The sequence below is a fragment of the Macaca mulatta genome, chromosome 15, assembly GCF_049350105.2.
Source record: "Macaca mulatta isolate MMU2019108-1 chromosome 15, T2T-MMU8v2.0, whole genome shotgun sequence".
Lineage (NCBI taxonomy): Eukaryota > Metazoa > Chordata > Mammalia > Primates > Cercopithecidae > Macaca > Macaca mulatta.
In genome coordinates, this window is record NC_133420.1 from 16005550 (window position 1) to 16019192 (window position 13643).

Here is a 13643-nt window from a genome sequence, read left to right on the forward strand (position 1 = left end):
GGGGGAAAAGGTTGCTTTTCAGAAACAAAGCCAGCTCAGCCATAAGGGGTGGCCTGGTCCCATGAGTCGCTGCGACTGAGGACAGAGATCTTGAGGCTCAGCAATGGGAATGGACGCTAAACAGGGAGGAGGCCCTGCGGGAACATTTCCAGGGGAAAAGGACACTCTGCTGTGGAACGTTCCACCTGTTAGACGAGCAAACCAAGTTTCGGAGGAAGGAACCGCAAGCCTAGGCCCCTGACCCGGTACTGCTGCGATGCCAGCTGGCAGTACCAATGCTACAACTTGCAGGGCTGAGCTGCCCGCTCCTGCGCCCAGCTGGCCTGGGGACGCAGCAGTTATGCCGGGAGAAAAGGCTATCAACCTTAATGTTCACGAACACCCACTTCTTTTTTTTTTTTTTTGAGACAGTCTCACTCTGTCACCCTGGCTGGAGTGCAAATGGCGCGATCTCGGCTCAATGCAACCTCTGCCTCCTGAGTTCAGGCGATTCTCCTGCCTCAGCCTCCTGACTAGCTGGGACTACAGGCATGTGCCGCCATGCCTGGCTAATTTTTGTATTTTTAGTAGAGACGGGGTTTCACCATGTTGGCCCAGCTGGTCTCCAACTCCTGACCTCAAATGATCTGCCTGCCTGGGCCTCCCAAAGTGCTGGGATTACAGGCGTGAGCCACCGTGCCCAGCCAGGAGCACCTGGTTCCTTTAATCAGTAACCATGTTGTACCGCACCATGCACCTGGCACTGTCTAGGAGCAGCCACCCCGCTGTGAACAAGATGCGGCCCTCACAGCCATCTGGGAAACAGCCATCATGCTGGTAGGCAGAGCATGCAGCTGTGAGAGTGCCACTAATACAACAAATGGCGGGGGACAGCACCCAAGAGGCACTTTTTGATGTGGTGACATCCCAGCAGACCCCTACATAGAGTGGGCCATGGGGGAGCCAAGTCCAAGAACATTCCCGCAGAGGGAGCAAGTGTGAAGGCCCTAAGGGGCCTGCAGGTGGTCGTTTCAGGGCTGGGAGGGAGCCAGGGTGGCGGGGGCAAAGCATGTCAGGGTCACCAGGGGCCTCGGTGGGAGAACTGAGCATGACGGGAGTCACTGAGCACAGAGCGGGCTGCTGCAAGGTGGAGAGGTCAGGCCCCAGGAGGTGGGAGTGGAGGGAGAAGTAAGGACCCCTACCTAGGGCTGGTTCTGAAGTTTGAGAAACAGGATCTCCCAATGGAATCAACATTCGATGGGAGAGGAAGGGAAGGAGCCAGGTGATGCCTCAGCTACTGGGCCCTTTCAAGGGAGAACCAGAAGAGCCAGGGCCAGTGACTGTCCCTGTGGAGGTGGGAGTCGTGGAGAGCTTGAGGTGAGTCCCAGGCAGCCAGGTGGAAGTCCAGGAGAGGCAGCCCCAGGACTGGGCCTGTGCAGAGGCGGCAAGGCCAGAGGCTCTCAGAGACTGAGAGCAACAGAGGAAGAGGAGGCAGTGGAGAGAGCAGTCGGGGAGGAGGAGGAGGGTATGATCAACTGTGCCCAGCGCCACGGGAAGGCAAGTCGGACAAGGACGAAGGACTAGGAGGGAAGAAGCCTTCACGGCTCCACTCGTGCCCCAACTTCCAGGCTTCTTGGACTCACTCATGCTTTAAGCTTCACCACTTGATGGAGGTGCGCCCCAACTCCATTCTCTGTGTAGAAAGCGGGTCAACATTCCCAGCCCGTCCTTGTACACTCGTCCACTGGGTCCCGAGCTCTCCCAGGATGGGCTGTGCTAAGTGCTTCTGTCCAGTCCTCACAGAGCCTCTGCTTCCTCTTAACCCCCTCCCTTCCGCGGCCAGGCCTGGGTCCCCTCCCAGCAACAAATGTAGATCTAAGAGCTGCTACACGTGCAGATGAGGGGGAGACACGTGGCAGTGGCCCGAGCCAGGGCTGACGTTTTGGTCTGAACAGAGAATCACAGAGGAAACCCACGGGTGCCGCAGAGCAGACGGCGGGCACACTCACGTGTTCAGGGAGCGGGTGGTCATGCCGTGGACCAGCTGCACCATGTCCCCGTGCCGCACGGGTCTCGGAGGGCTGCTCACCACCAGCTGGTGCCTGGAAGACACAGTGCTGTTGGGACCACGCAGAGCCTCGTCCCCCAGAACCAACAGCTGCACCGGAGGGACACGAGCTCTGAATTCTGATGGCCGAGACTGCCTCCCAACCCATGTGTGCCTCACATGAGGTGAGCACAGGAAACCAAAGCACAGACATTAACTGAGCTCTTTTCTGAAACCAAAGGTCACTTTCCAAATGTGATTCCACCCGCAGTCATCACACCTGCATTGCTCTGAATTTGTCTACAAACACTATAGTGATAAATGTACCATGACTGCCAGGGAATCCTGCTGAGGGGCATTCCACCAACCAAAGTGTATGAGGGGCCCGGGGGCCGAGGCTCACGCCTGGAATCCCAGCACTTAGGGAGGCTGAGCTGGGTGGACCACTTGAGGTCAGGAGTTCAAGACCAGCCTGGCCAACATGGTGAAAGCCCATCTCTACTAAAAATACAAAAATTACCAGGGCGTGGTGACACAAGCCTATAATCTTATCTACTCGGGAGGCTGAGGCAGGAGAAACGCTTGAACCTGGGAGGTGGAGGTTGCAGTGAGCTGAGATGGTACCACTGCATTCCAGCCTGGGTGACAGAGTGGGACTCTGTCCCCCCACAAAAAACGAAGAAAAAAAAAAAGCCCACTTGGGCTGCAGGTGCTAGAGTTGGGCAGGCAGCAATGGAAGGACACCATAGGGAGACAGTGACCGAGACGGCTAGAGACCTGGTTTGGGGGCAGAATCCACAGGACTGGATGTGGGGGTGAGAGCGAGGGGCGCCTCTAGCTGGGGTATGTGCAGGATGATGATACTTTTTTTTTTTCTGAGATGGAGTCTCGCTCTGTCGCCCAGGCTGCAGTGCAGTGGCCGGATCTCAGCTCACTGCAAGCTCCGCCTCCCGGGTTCACGCCATTCTCCTGCCTCAGCCTCCCAAGTAGCTGGGACTACAGGCGCCCGCCACCTCGCCCGGCTAGTTTTTTGTATTTTTTAGTAGAGACGGGGTTTCACCGTGTTAGCCAGGATGGTCTCGATCTCCTGACCTCGTGATCCGCCCGTCTTGGCCTCCCAAAGTGCTGGGATTACAGGCTTGAGCCACCGTGCCCGGCCGATGATGCTACTTTTGCAGGAGGGGGGTTCTTGTTTTTATGAGGAAGGGAGAGGGACACAGGTCGGGGCACTGGGGCTCGCCTGGAAACTCAGAACAGCTACTGAGCAGGCTGCTTACTGAGGATCTCATGACCTCCTCCCCGACCTCAGACTTAGCACTGAGCTGGCGTTCAAGGCTGTGATGGTGACTAGAGTCAGTGAGGGAGGGAAAGAAGGGGGCCCAGGACTGTGTCCCAGGGTCTTGCCTGGACAGGCCAGGACGTGAGCTCTGCTCTGGAGTCGCAGGACCTGCACTCACCTCCCGGGATTCTTTACAATCCACCAGTTATTGACGTCTTTGAAGGGGTAACAGGTCACCTGCTGCTGGTGGGAGCTGCCTCGGCCGTTCTCATATCTGTGTGAAGTCAACAAAGAGATGTATCTGGGCCAGGTGCGGTGGCTCACGCCTGTAATCAGAGCACTTTGGGAGGCTGACTTAGGATAACTGCTTGAGCCCAGGAGTTTGAGACCAGCCTGGGCAACAGAGTGAGATCCCTATTTGTGAAAAAAATATAAGAAAGGGAAAGAAACGTATCTGGAAGTGGGTCATGGATCGGGCCCACAAGCCTTTCTCCTAAAGTTTCTGCAAAAGGGAAGCAGATTTCAACAAATACGACCTAGCAAGGGGTTTCAGGGAAAATGAAGATACCACAGATAAGGAGCTGAAATCAGATAATTTAGGCAGGCAGTGCTGAGGTCAGCCACAGCCACAGAGCTGGGGCCGACCCTGGGCCCCGCCACATGCCAAGTCCCTCCAGCAACACCCGGGAACCACAAAGCTCACTGGCAATCAACACCCGGGCTGCTCAACTTCCTTCTGTCTTGCAAACAGACTTCCTCAAAGAAAGGGAGAGTTGCTAAGATAAGCAAATCTATGAGCAAATAAATCTTAAAAGTAAAACCATCACTGTCCTTACATCATGGGGTAGGTGTCCTGGTGGGAATGCAGCCAGCAGGGCACAGGTTTCCCAAAGACGTTCCTCAGAGTGACCTGGGACCCAAAGGCCACCTCCAGCGGCTGACCCTGGGTGATCCGAGCTAGTCCTCCCTGAGACAGAAGCAGAAGGTTGATGAGTGAGAGACAGAAAGAAAAATGCCCCTAAGCCAGCCTTCCCGATGGCCACTCCTCCCTCTGGAGTGATGTTCAGGCTAGTGGCCATTCTTGTAATACTGGTAATGATCTACCATTTAATCACGTCATGTTACATTATAGAACCATAATGAGCGCTAAGTTTGATCAAATGCTGCCTCTGGGCCACTCAGTTCAGCCTTCCACACGCACCCTATTCAGTCCGTACCAGCATCCTATGAGGTAAGAGCAATGATGATGTCTGCCTAAGAGATGAGAAGACCAAGACTGGGGTGAGCCAAACAACTTGCTGAAACACACAGCACTATAGCACTGGCCGTCGGCAGGCTTGGTTGACTTCGGGAACCACAGTCCTGACCGCCTCTACTGATACCTTCTACCACTGCTGCGAGGTTCATAGGAATGAAGGTCACAGTTGAGTGTGGTCCTTAAGGCGGGTGAAACTGCCCAGGGTTTGTAGGACTTGACTTTAAAACGCTCCCAGCTGCGGAGCACGGTGGCTCACTCCTGCAATCCCAGCACTTTGAGAGGCTGAGGCGGGTGGATCACTTGAGGTCAGGAGTTCCAGACCAGCCTAGCCAACATGGTGAAACCCTATCTCTACTAACAAAACAAAAAAATTAACCGGTTGCAGGTGCTTGTAATCCCAGCTACTTGGGAGGCTGAGGTAGGAGAATCGCTTGAACTCAGGAGGCGGGGTTTGGGTGACAGAGTAAGATGCCATCCCCCACTGCCAAAAAAAGAAATATGGATGTGGATACCTCATTTCTTGATTCAAGGGCTAATGTTCACTTGATGTGTTTCTAAGAAAACTCTGGGTCCACTATCATCTTGCTCCTCCAGTAGCCACGATGCCCACTGCTTACTTACCTCTAAGCTGGCCTGGAAGGCACTGGACATGATTTGGTCGTGGGGCCCAGAGCGGAAGAGCAGAATCAAATGGACGTAGAAGAACAGTAAGTACAGGACGACCGGGATGACCAGCAAAGCCACTGCTCGGGCAAGCAAGTGACAGAACACACAGACCTGCCAGAGATTCAAAGAAAAGTCACGCCCTACGATGTGGAAAAGTGCACCCACCTCTAAACATTATGAGCTTAGGAAAAGTTACTGAAAGACACTGGCCTCCCATACAGAGGCACGTGCAGAGGCTGACAGGCGAGGCTGCCCAGGCCTGCCTGCTTCGGAAACATTGAGGATTTGAGTCTTTTCACCAAGCACCCCCTGTGACATCCCCATCTGCCCCACACAGGCCTGCCTCATGCAGCACTGGACGTCAGCACCTACGTTGGACAAAGTCTGGTCTCCAATTAGGTGCCAGGCATGGACAGCTGCAACCGCCAGCATGAGCACGTATGTGAACATACCCATGTACTTGATGCTGCAAAGACATGACAGGAATGGAGTTAACATGAGACAGGAAAACACGAGGAGGAGGAGGAGGAGGAGGAGGAGGAGGAGGACACTAACCGAGACCAGAGGTTTGAACTCACCCCACTGCGCAGGAACAAGCAACCCCTGTCAGTGTTAGCCAGAACCACCAGCTCAGAGAAAAAGGGCTGGAATACAAACAGAGCAGATGGAGACAGGAATAGTTCAGACACATTTCCAAAAGGCTAGAGAAGCTCCACATTCCTCAGAGAAATCTTTCTGGGTCAGCTGGCCATGCTGAGCCCCAGGTGCAATAAGAAAGAATTCCCATCTCCCAAAGTATCTGGCCCAGCAGAATTTTTCTTTTTGCCCAGAAAATTTTGCCCTGTTAGTTTAAATTACAGAAAAAATGAAGATGTATTTATGAAGTCACAAGCCAAGGGCCAACCCCCAAAATACTAGAGGACCAAAACATATCTAGCACTAGGCGCAGAAGCTCACGCCTGTAATCACAGCACTTTGGGAGGCCAAGACGGTGGATCACCTGAGGTCAGGAGTTCGAGACCAGCCTGGCCAATATGGTGAAACTCCGTCTCTACTAAAAATACTAAAATTAGCCAGACACGGTGCTGTGTGCCTGTAATCTCAGCTACTTGGGAGACTGAGGCTGGAGAATTGCTTGAACCTGGGAAGCGGAGGTTGCAGTGAGCCGAGATTGCGCCATTACATTCCAGCCTGGGTGACAGGGACTCTGTCTCAAAAAAAAAAAAAAAAGATATTTAGGGGGACAGGGACTCCGTCTCAAAAAAAAAAAAAAAAAAAAAAAAAGATATTTAGCAAGCAACTCCTCAAAATGAAAAGGTACTGTCTCACAAAACAAAACAAAACAAAAAAAGGTACTGGACCATCTCAGGTCAACAAACCACCCAGAATCTCTGTTTTTGTTAATTAGGAAGACACTCCATTTTCCATACCTGTGCTTTTGGCAATTGAAGAACTTCAGGTAGGACAACACGGCCAATAGATTAAAAAATATTAACACTGATTCCAAAAGCATTAGCCTTGACTGAGTGATGAGAGCATTCTCTGTTTCAAAGAGGAAATACGTGTCAATTTTAAGGTAGCAAGGGAAAATATATGAGGATAAAAACATTCATGAAAAAACGCATACTTCAGAAGCGATACAACTATGTGGGGCTGTCGTGAATGTTAACACATTCTATAGCACAGGGCCTCTTACAGTCATCACCCAATACACATCTTTTTCATTTTCTACTGTCTTTTTTTTTTTTTTTGAGTCAGGGTCTTGCTCTGTTGCCCAGCCTGGAGTGCAGTGGCACCATCATGGCTCGCTGCAGCTTTGACTACCAGGGCTCGAGGGATCCTCCTGCCTCAGGCTCCTGAGTAGCTGGGACAAAAGGTGCGCGCCATCATGCCCAGCTAAATTTTGTATTTTTAGTAGAGACAGGGTTTCGCCATGCTGGCCAGGATGGTCTCGATCTCTTGACCTTGTGTTCCACCCCCCCTTGGCCTCCCAAAGTGCTAGGATTACAGGCTCACATAAGCCACCATGACCGGCTTATTTTTTTGGAGATAGAGTCGTACTCTGTCACCCAGGCTGGGGTTCACTGGCGCAGTCTTGGCTCACTGTAACCTCCACCCCCTGGGTTCAAGCAATTCTCCTGCATCAGCCTCCCAAGTAGCTGGGATTACAGGCACCTGCCACCACACCCAGCTAATTTTTTGTATTTTTCGTATTTTTAGACGGGGTTGCACCATGTTGGCCAGGCGGGTCTCAAACTCCTGACCTTGTGATCCACCCGCCTCGGCCTCCCAAAGTGCTGGGATTACAGGCTTGAGCCACCGCGCCCGACCCTTTTTTTATTTTTTGTACAGATGCAGTCTTACTATCTTGCCTAGGTTGGTCCTGAACTCCTGGGCTCGTGAGCCACCTGCCTCAGCCTCCCAAAGTGCTGGGATGATAGGTGTGAGGCACCGCGCCCGGCCTAATCTAACTTTTCATCTGCTTTAATTTCATCTGTTCATACACGTGAGCTGGAAGACCCTCCCTGAAGAGGACCCGCCGACTCACGAGTCCATCTCAGTTGGCCAAGGCCCGGGACGGGTGGAACAAGGGGAGTTATCATTTGGTCACAGGATTGGTTGGAGATGGAGGTGCCCACGTGTGCATGGACTTTGCAGCATCATCTGGGCAGTTTTCTACTGCCATACCCCGACTGCTGAGAAGAGTCTGATCCCACAATTCAGCAACCCCGTAGCCATGGGGCCAGCCTGGGAGTGGGTGACTGGCAGCGCCAAATCTGGATGAACCAGGTACACTTTTCGGTGCAGTTCACCCACCACGCCCACGTGATCTTCTGGGCCAGAGGGTCAGTTCTTCCCTGGATGACAGCAAGAACAAGTAGGGGCCCAGGTCTTACCGATAAGCATCAACAGAGCAGCTCCCATGGCGGCACAATGAGAAAAGTGGAGCTCCAGCACTATCTGGTAGGCCATGGGGACGGACAAGGCCCCCGCGAGCGCTGGCAGCAGGCGCAGGGACCACACGGGCACGTTGCTACTGTATTCTGGAAAAGCAACCACACTGCAGAGCTGACTGCACTGTGCACACACCATCTCCATGTACGGCAGCTGTGTTTTCACACAGCGCCATCACGTTCACAGACTCTAAAATGCACATTTACAAAACTGGGGACCACATCAGCAGCGCAGTGCATACACTATGGGTGAGGGCTTTACAATGAGCTTCGCATAGTCACGGAACCCGATCTCATGAAGCATAGAAAGGACTAAGGATTCTAAAATTACTGGCTTACTTATACATTTACCCTCCCTATTTTCAAAAACATTGTGGCAATGTACAAAATTTACCTGTAAAAAGATAATTGCAATCAGATGCTACATAATACGTGTACCAAAAACAAGGGCGAAAATAATGACTGTAACTAAACACTAAGGTTTTAACCAGACTTTTCAAAAGTCTTTCATTTGTATACAACCAATTTATTATTTTCTGGACTCAGATTAGTAAGGCACAGTTTCTACGGGACTAGGTATGAAAGGAAAAAAAAAAGCCACAGTTGTTAATCCCTACAAAAACCACAATCTCTCCATTCTAACCTGTGCACATTAATAAGGGAAATGAAAATTATCTTTTACCTGCTCCAATTCTGTTCCACAAAAAATGGCCATCGAATCCTCCTAAATAACCTGAAACAGAAGATTAATCAGTAACTATCCCATTCAGCAAACATTTCTAGAGTACTGTGGTAAGCAATCAACAAGATGCATCAATAATAAGTCCTGGATTCTGCCCGTAAGAGATGCACTGATAAGTTTTCAATGTATTTGAGGTCCTGAGGGGCAGGGGCTACTCTCCTAACTGATGATTCCTACCTCCCAAGGCCAGCACCATGTGGCCAAATGGCGGCCCACTGTCATCCAAGAAGAAGATTCGTTTCATGTAAAAAGAGATGTACTGCCCATAATACACTTCGTCAAAACTGGAAAAAAAAAAACCCATGTTATATTCAATTAGAATCTTTTTTTTTTTTTGAGACTGAGTCTGGCTCTGTCGCCCAGGCTGGAGTGCAGTGGCCGGATCTCAGCTCACTGCAAGCTCCACCTCCCGGGTTCACGCCATTCTCCTGCTTCAGCCTCCAGAGTAGCTGGGACCACAGGCGCCCGCCACTTCGCCCGGCTAGTTTTTTGTATTTTTTAGTAGAGACGGGGTTTCACCATGTTAGCCAGGATGGTCTCGATCTCCTGACCTCGTGATCCGCCCGTCTCGGCCTCCCAAAGTGCTGGGATTACAGGCTTGAGCCACCGCACCCGGCCTCAATTAGAATCTTAACTGTAAACAAAAAGTGTGAGGATAAATGTCTATGTATTTCCAAACGACTCTGGATGGGTGATCAGCAAAGGCTGGATCTTTTGCCCCAACTGTTTCCCATCCCCAGATATGAAGATGCATACAGCATCACCCACCCACAGAGACATGGGGAATTCCCCAAGCACAGCTGGCACTCAGCATGCCTGCCCCATACAGATTCTGTCTCTCCCTCGTGTTTGATTTCGGTGGATACTATGAGCCAACCTGCTGAAAGACCTGCCGGGACACGAGGCTAATCCTGCCGCCCACCCCCACCCCCACCCCCACCAGCAGCATGTGTCTGTGGTGATCAGACCTGATGACCCAACAAAACGGTTCCAAGTATGAAAGGGAAACGTGGGAATTAACTGCAATAACATGTCTTCAATTAGGGAAAGGTGAAGATAACCAAGAAACCACCGTAAATTTCTCAGGCATGATAATACAACTGTGGTTATGTGATTTTTGTTTTTAAGAATCCTCGGCCGGGCGCGGTGGCTCAAGCCTGTAATCCCAGCACTTTGGGAGGCCGAGACGGGCGGATCACGACGAGGTCAGGAGATCGAGACCATCCTGGCTGACATTGTGAAACCCCGTCTCTACTAAAAACTACAAAAAACTAGCCGGGCGAGGTGGCAGGCGCCTGTAGTCCCAGCTACTCGGGAGACTGAGCCAGGAGAATGGCGTGAACCCGGGAGGCGGAGCTTGCAGTGAGCTGAGATCCGGCCACTGCACTCCAGCCTGGGCGACACAGCGAGACTCCGTCTCAAAAAAAAAAAAAAAAAAAAAGAATCCTCAGCCAGGCACAGTAGCTCACGCCTGTAATCTCAGCACTTTGGGAGGCCAAGGCAGGTGAATCACAAGGTCAGGAGTTCGAGACCAGCCTGGCCAACACGGTGAAACCCCTTCTCTACTAAAAATACAAAAATTAGCCAGGCATGATGGCAGGTGCCTGTAATCCCAGCTACTCAGGAGGCTGAGGTAGGAGAATCCCTTGAAGCCAGGAGGCAGAGGTTACAGTGAGCCAAGATCGCACCATTGCACTACAGCCTGGATGACAGAGTGAGACTCTGTCTCAAAAAAAAAAAAAAAAAAAGAATTTTCATCTTTTACAGATATACCGCTGAATTATCTATGAATACAGTATGTCTAGGATTTGCTTCAAAGTAAAATCCACTGCAGGGAGGGGTCTGGCTGTGAACTGACAAGGTGAAGCTGGGTAATGAATATACTGGTGTGTGTGGGGGTCATTCATTATACTCGTCTCCCTGCTTTTGTATGTGATTGACGTTTTCCATAATAAAAGGTTAAAAAAGAACATGCAGCAGGGCGGAGTGGCTCACGCCTGTAATCCTAACACTTTGGGGGACCGAGGTGGGTAGATCATGAGGTCAGGAGTTCAATACCAGCCTGGCCAAGATGGTAAAACCCCGTCTCTACTAAAAATACAAAAATTAGCCAGCCGTGGTGGCGGATACCTATAAATCCCAGCTACCCAGGAGGATGAAGCAGAGAATTACTTGAACCCAGGAGGCAGAGGCTGCAGTGAGCTGAGATGGCCCCACTGCACTCCAACCTGGGCGACAAAGCAAGGCTCCATCTCAAAAACAAAAACAAGAACAAAAAACGGCTGGGCACGGTGGCTCATGCCTGTAATCCCAGCACTCTGGGAGGCCGAGGCGGGCGGATCACAAGGTCAGGAGGTCGAGACCATCCTGGCTAACACGGTGAAACCCTGTCTCTACTAAAAATACAAAAACTTAGCCCAGAGTGGTGGCAGGCGCCTGTAGTCTCAGCTACTCAAGGGGCTGAGGCAGGAGAATGGTATGAACCTGGGAGTCGGAGCTTGCAGTGAGCCGAGATCGCGCCACTGCACTCCAGCCTGGGCGACAGAGTGAGACTCCGTCTCAAAAAAAAAAAAACAACAAAAAACAAAAAACACGCATTAATCAGTTAATAAAGAGCCCTGCAATAATAACAGCAATCACTTCCCATTATGACAAAAACACATTCTGAGCACTCTCAACAGTGAAGACTCACTTCCAAATCCATCAAGACTTTAAAACTGTTACCCAAGGTTGGCAACCAGATTTTCCTCTACTGCACCCATTTAATGGGCCAAATTTCACCTGCTACAGACCCAGAAGGCAAGACCTAAAAGGTGTACTCTGCTGGGGCTGTCCTGGGGACAGACTGGCCTCTCGTCTCACTGCCAAAAACATCTATCACCAAAAAGCCAGGATTTCACTCTCTCATTTATGCTCTTCAGTAAGGCTCCCCCTATCACAAAGTACAATTCCAGATTCACCCTGGGAATGGAGTCACTTAGCTTACACCACAGCCGGCGGGTACGTGAGTCGCCACAGCCGGCTCAGTAACCCCATCCCAGTCAGGGCCACGAGGCTCAAGTTGATGTCAGCCGTCACCACTATAGGGCGCTTCAAAAATCCCCACATCTTGTAGAAAAGTGGGCTCAGGCAGATGCCCTAGAAAAGAAGGGAGAAGCCGTGGTCAATGAGGGCTCACGAGAAGCTGCAAAAGGAATCCCCAGCCACCTGGCTCCCAGACGCGCGCTGAGAGAACCACAGCACAGCCGGGCTGCTAAGAAAGGCCTCAGTTCCTGGAGTCTTGGTTGAGGTAGACATGTGGGGTGAGGGGCACTAGCAGTGAACTCGGGCGGGAATTCAGGGGATCTCAGGACTGGACATCCACTCCTGTCAACAACTCATTCCATAAAACCTGCTGAGCACGTCTTGGGAGCGAGAACACCGCTAAGGAATGCCAGGGTTTCTCCCCTCCCTCCCCGACGACCAGGAGCCCACACCACAGCTCTCTGACCCTGGGCAGCTCCTGGGTGCCATCTCAGCTGCTCGGCCCAGGGACCCCAACCTGGCCGAGCCTCGAGGCCTCCTTATCTCTCCTCAAGGATGCATCTGTCCCCAGTGCCTCCCTGCCTTCTCTTCCAGCGGCACATCATCCCCAGGTGCTCCCTTTCTCGCCTGAAGGGTGCATTTGCACCCTCCGCCTCCACGTTCTCCTCCGGGCTTCATCTTCCCTTGAGCGCCGCTTCTCTTGAGGCTGCATCAGCCCTGGGGCATCCTGTCTCACACCAAAGCCGCTTCTGGCCGCTGGCGCCCCGCTGGCATCCTCAGGCCCCATCTACCCTGGACGCGCCTTTCCCTCCCTAAGCTGCACCTGCCTTGAGCGCCTTTCTCCCAAAAGGTCCCACCTGTCCTGGGAATACCTCCTCTCCTGGTAGGCCCTTCTTCCCCACAGGCCGCACCTGTCCCGGCCACCAACTCCCGAGGCTGCGTCGGCCCCAGCTCCGTCCTCACCCTGAGGCTGCACCCGCGGCACACTCTTCCTCCCTAGGGCTGCACGCGCCGCGGATTCTTTCTTCGGGGCTCTGTCGGCCGAACGCCGCACCTGCCCGGGCCGGAACCCCGCCCCCGGCTCCGGCAAGACTTGGACGCCCTCGTCCCGCACTGACTCTCCCGAGTCCGGGCTGGGCTGTCGTCCCCGGTGTCCCCAAACGTACCCGCGTTTCTCCGAGTCCAGGCAGAGCCGCTCCCGGCGCCGGGCAACGCCTCGGAACCGTCCTACTGGGCCGACGGTTGGGGGTGAGGCCGCTCAGCACTCCACACCGCCCGCCGCCGTGCTCGACGTTCGATTCACCGCGCCTGCGGGGTCCGGCGGGTAGCAACGCGCGTGCGCACTGGGCGAGGGTGAGGCGCGTGCGCAGCGGGCGAGAAGCAGGTGTGAAACGCGGGAGTTCGCCTCCCTCGGGTGCTACTGCTTTGTGTGCCAGGATTTGTGTGTACTCTAAGCAGACATGCAGCTTTTTAAAAGCGCAGTGGGCTCCCACCCATCTTCTGCTCCTTGCTTTTTCATTCCATCTGGCGCGATCTTAAATCTGCGTCTGCACAACGGCGTTCTGCCGGCGCGCCAGTTTGCTCCTAGTTCTTTTTTTTTTTTTTTTTTGAGACGGAGTTTCGCTCTTGTTGCCCAGGCTGGAGTGCAATGGCGCGATCTCGGCTCACCAAAACCTCCGCTTCCCGGGTTCAAG

General features: G+C 52.7%; 1 protein-coding gene and 1 long non-coding RNA gene across 43 annotated transcripts in view; one reads left to right on the forward strand and one right to left on the reverse strand.

The window, feature by feature from the left end:
• Positions 1-13245, reverse strand: part of POMT1 (protein O-mannosyltransferase 1) — a 31812-nt gene extending 18567 nt beyond the window's left edge. For 3 of the 42 annotated variants that reach the window (XR_013405375.1, XM_077967472.1, XM_015116538.3), the window contains exons 1-12: positions 13116-13245; positions 11912-12063; positions 9103-9209; positions 8866-8916; positions 8127-8273; positions 6660-6771; positions 5808-5873; positions 5602-5695; positions 5185-5340; positions 4142-4272; positions 3484-3579; positions 1989-2081 (exon numbers count right to left, since the gene is read on the reverse strand). Coding sequence is in view for 39 of the 42 variants with exons in the window: in XM_077967472.1 (XP_077823598.1) it covers positions 1989-2081; positions 3484-3579; positions 4142-4272; positions 5185-5340; positions 5602-5695; positions 5808-5873; positions 6660-6771; positions 8127-8273; positions 8866-8916; positions 9103-9209; positions 11912-12033 (1175 nt within the window). In the remaining 3 variants the exon portion in view is untranslated. Of the gene's footprint in view, positions 1-1988; positions 2082-3483; positions 3580-4141; positions 4273-5184; positions 5341-5535; positions 5696-5807; positions 5874-6370; positions 6437-6659; positions 6772-8126; positions 8338-8865; positions 8963-9080; positions 9210-9444; positions 9561-11911; positions 12064-12860 lie in introns of those variants that run through there. The other 39 variants (XR_013405374.1, XM_077967463.1, XR_013405376.1 and 36 more) reach the window with 37 other exon arrangements.
• Positions 1144-7962, forward strand: LOC144335028 (uncharacterized). Its single transcript, XR_013405408.1, has 2 exons — positions 1144-2400; positions 7525-7962. It is a non-coding gene; the product is annotated as an uncharacterized LOC144335028 (long non-coding RNA).
• Positions 13246-13643: the final 398 nt, after the last annotated feature.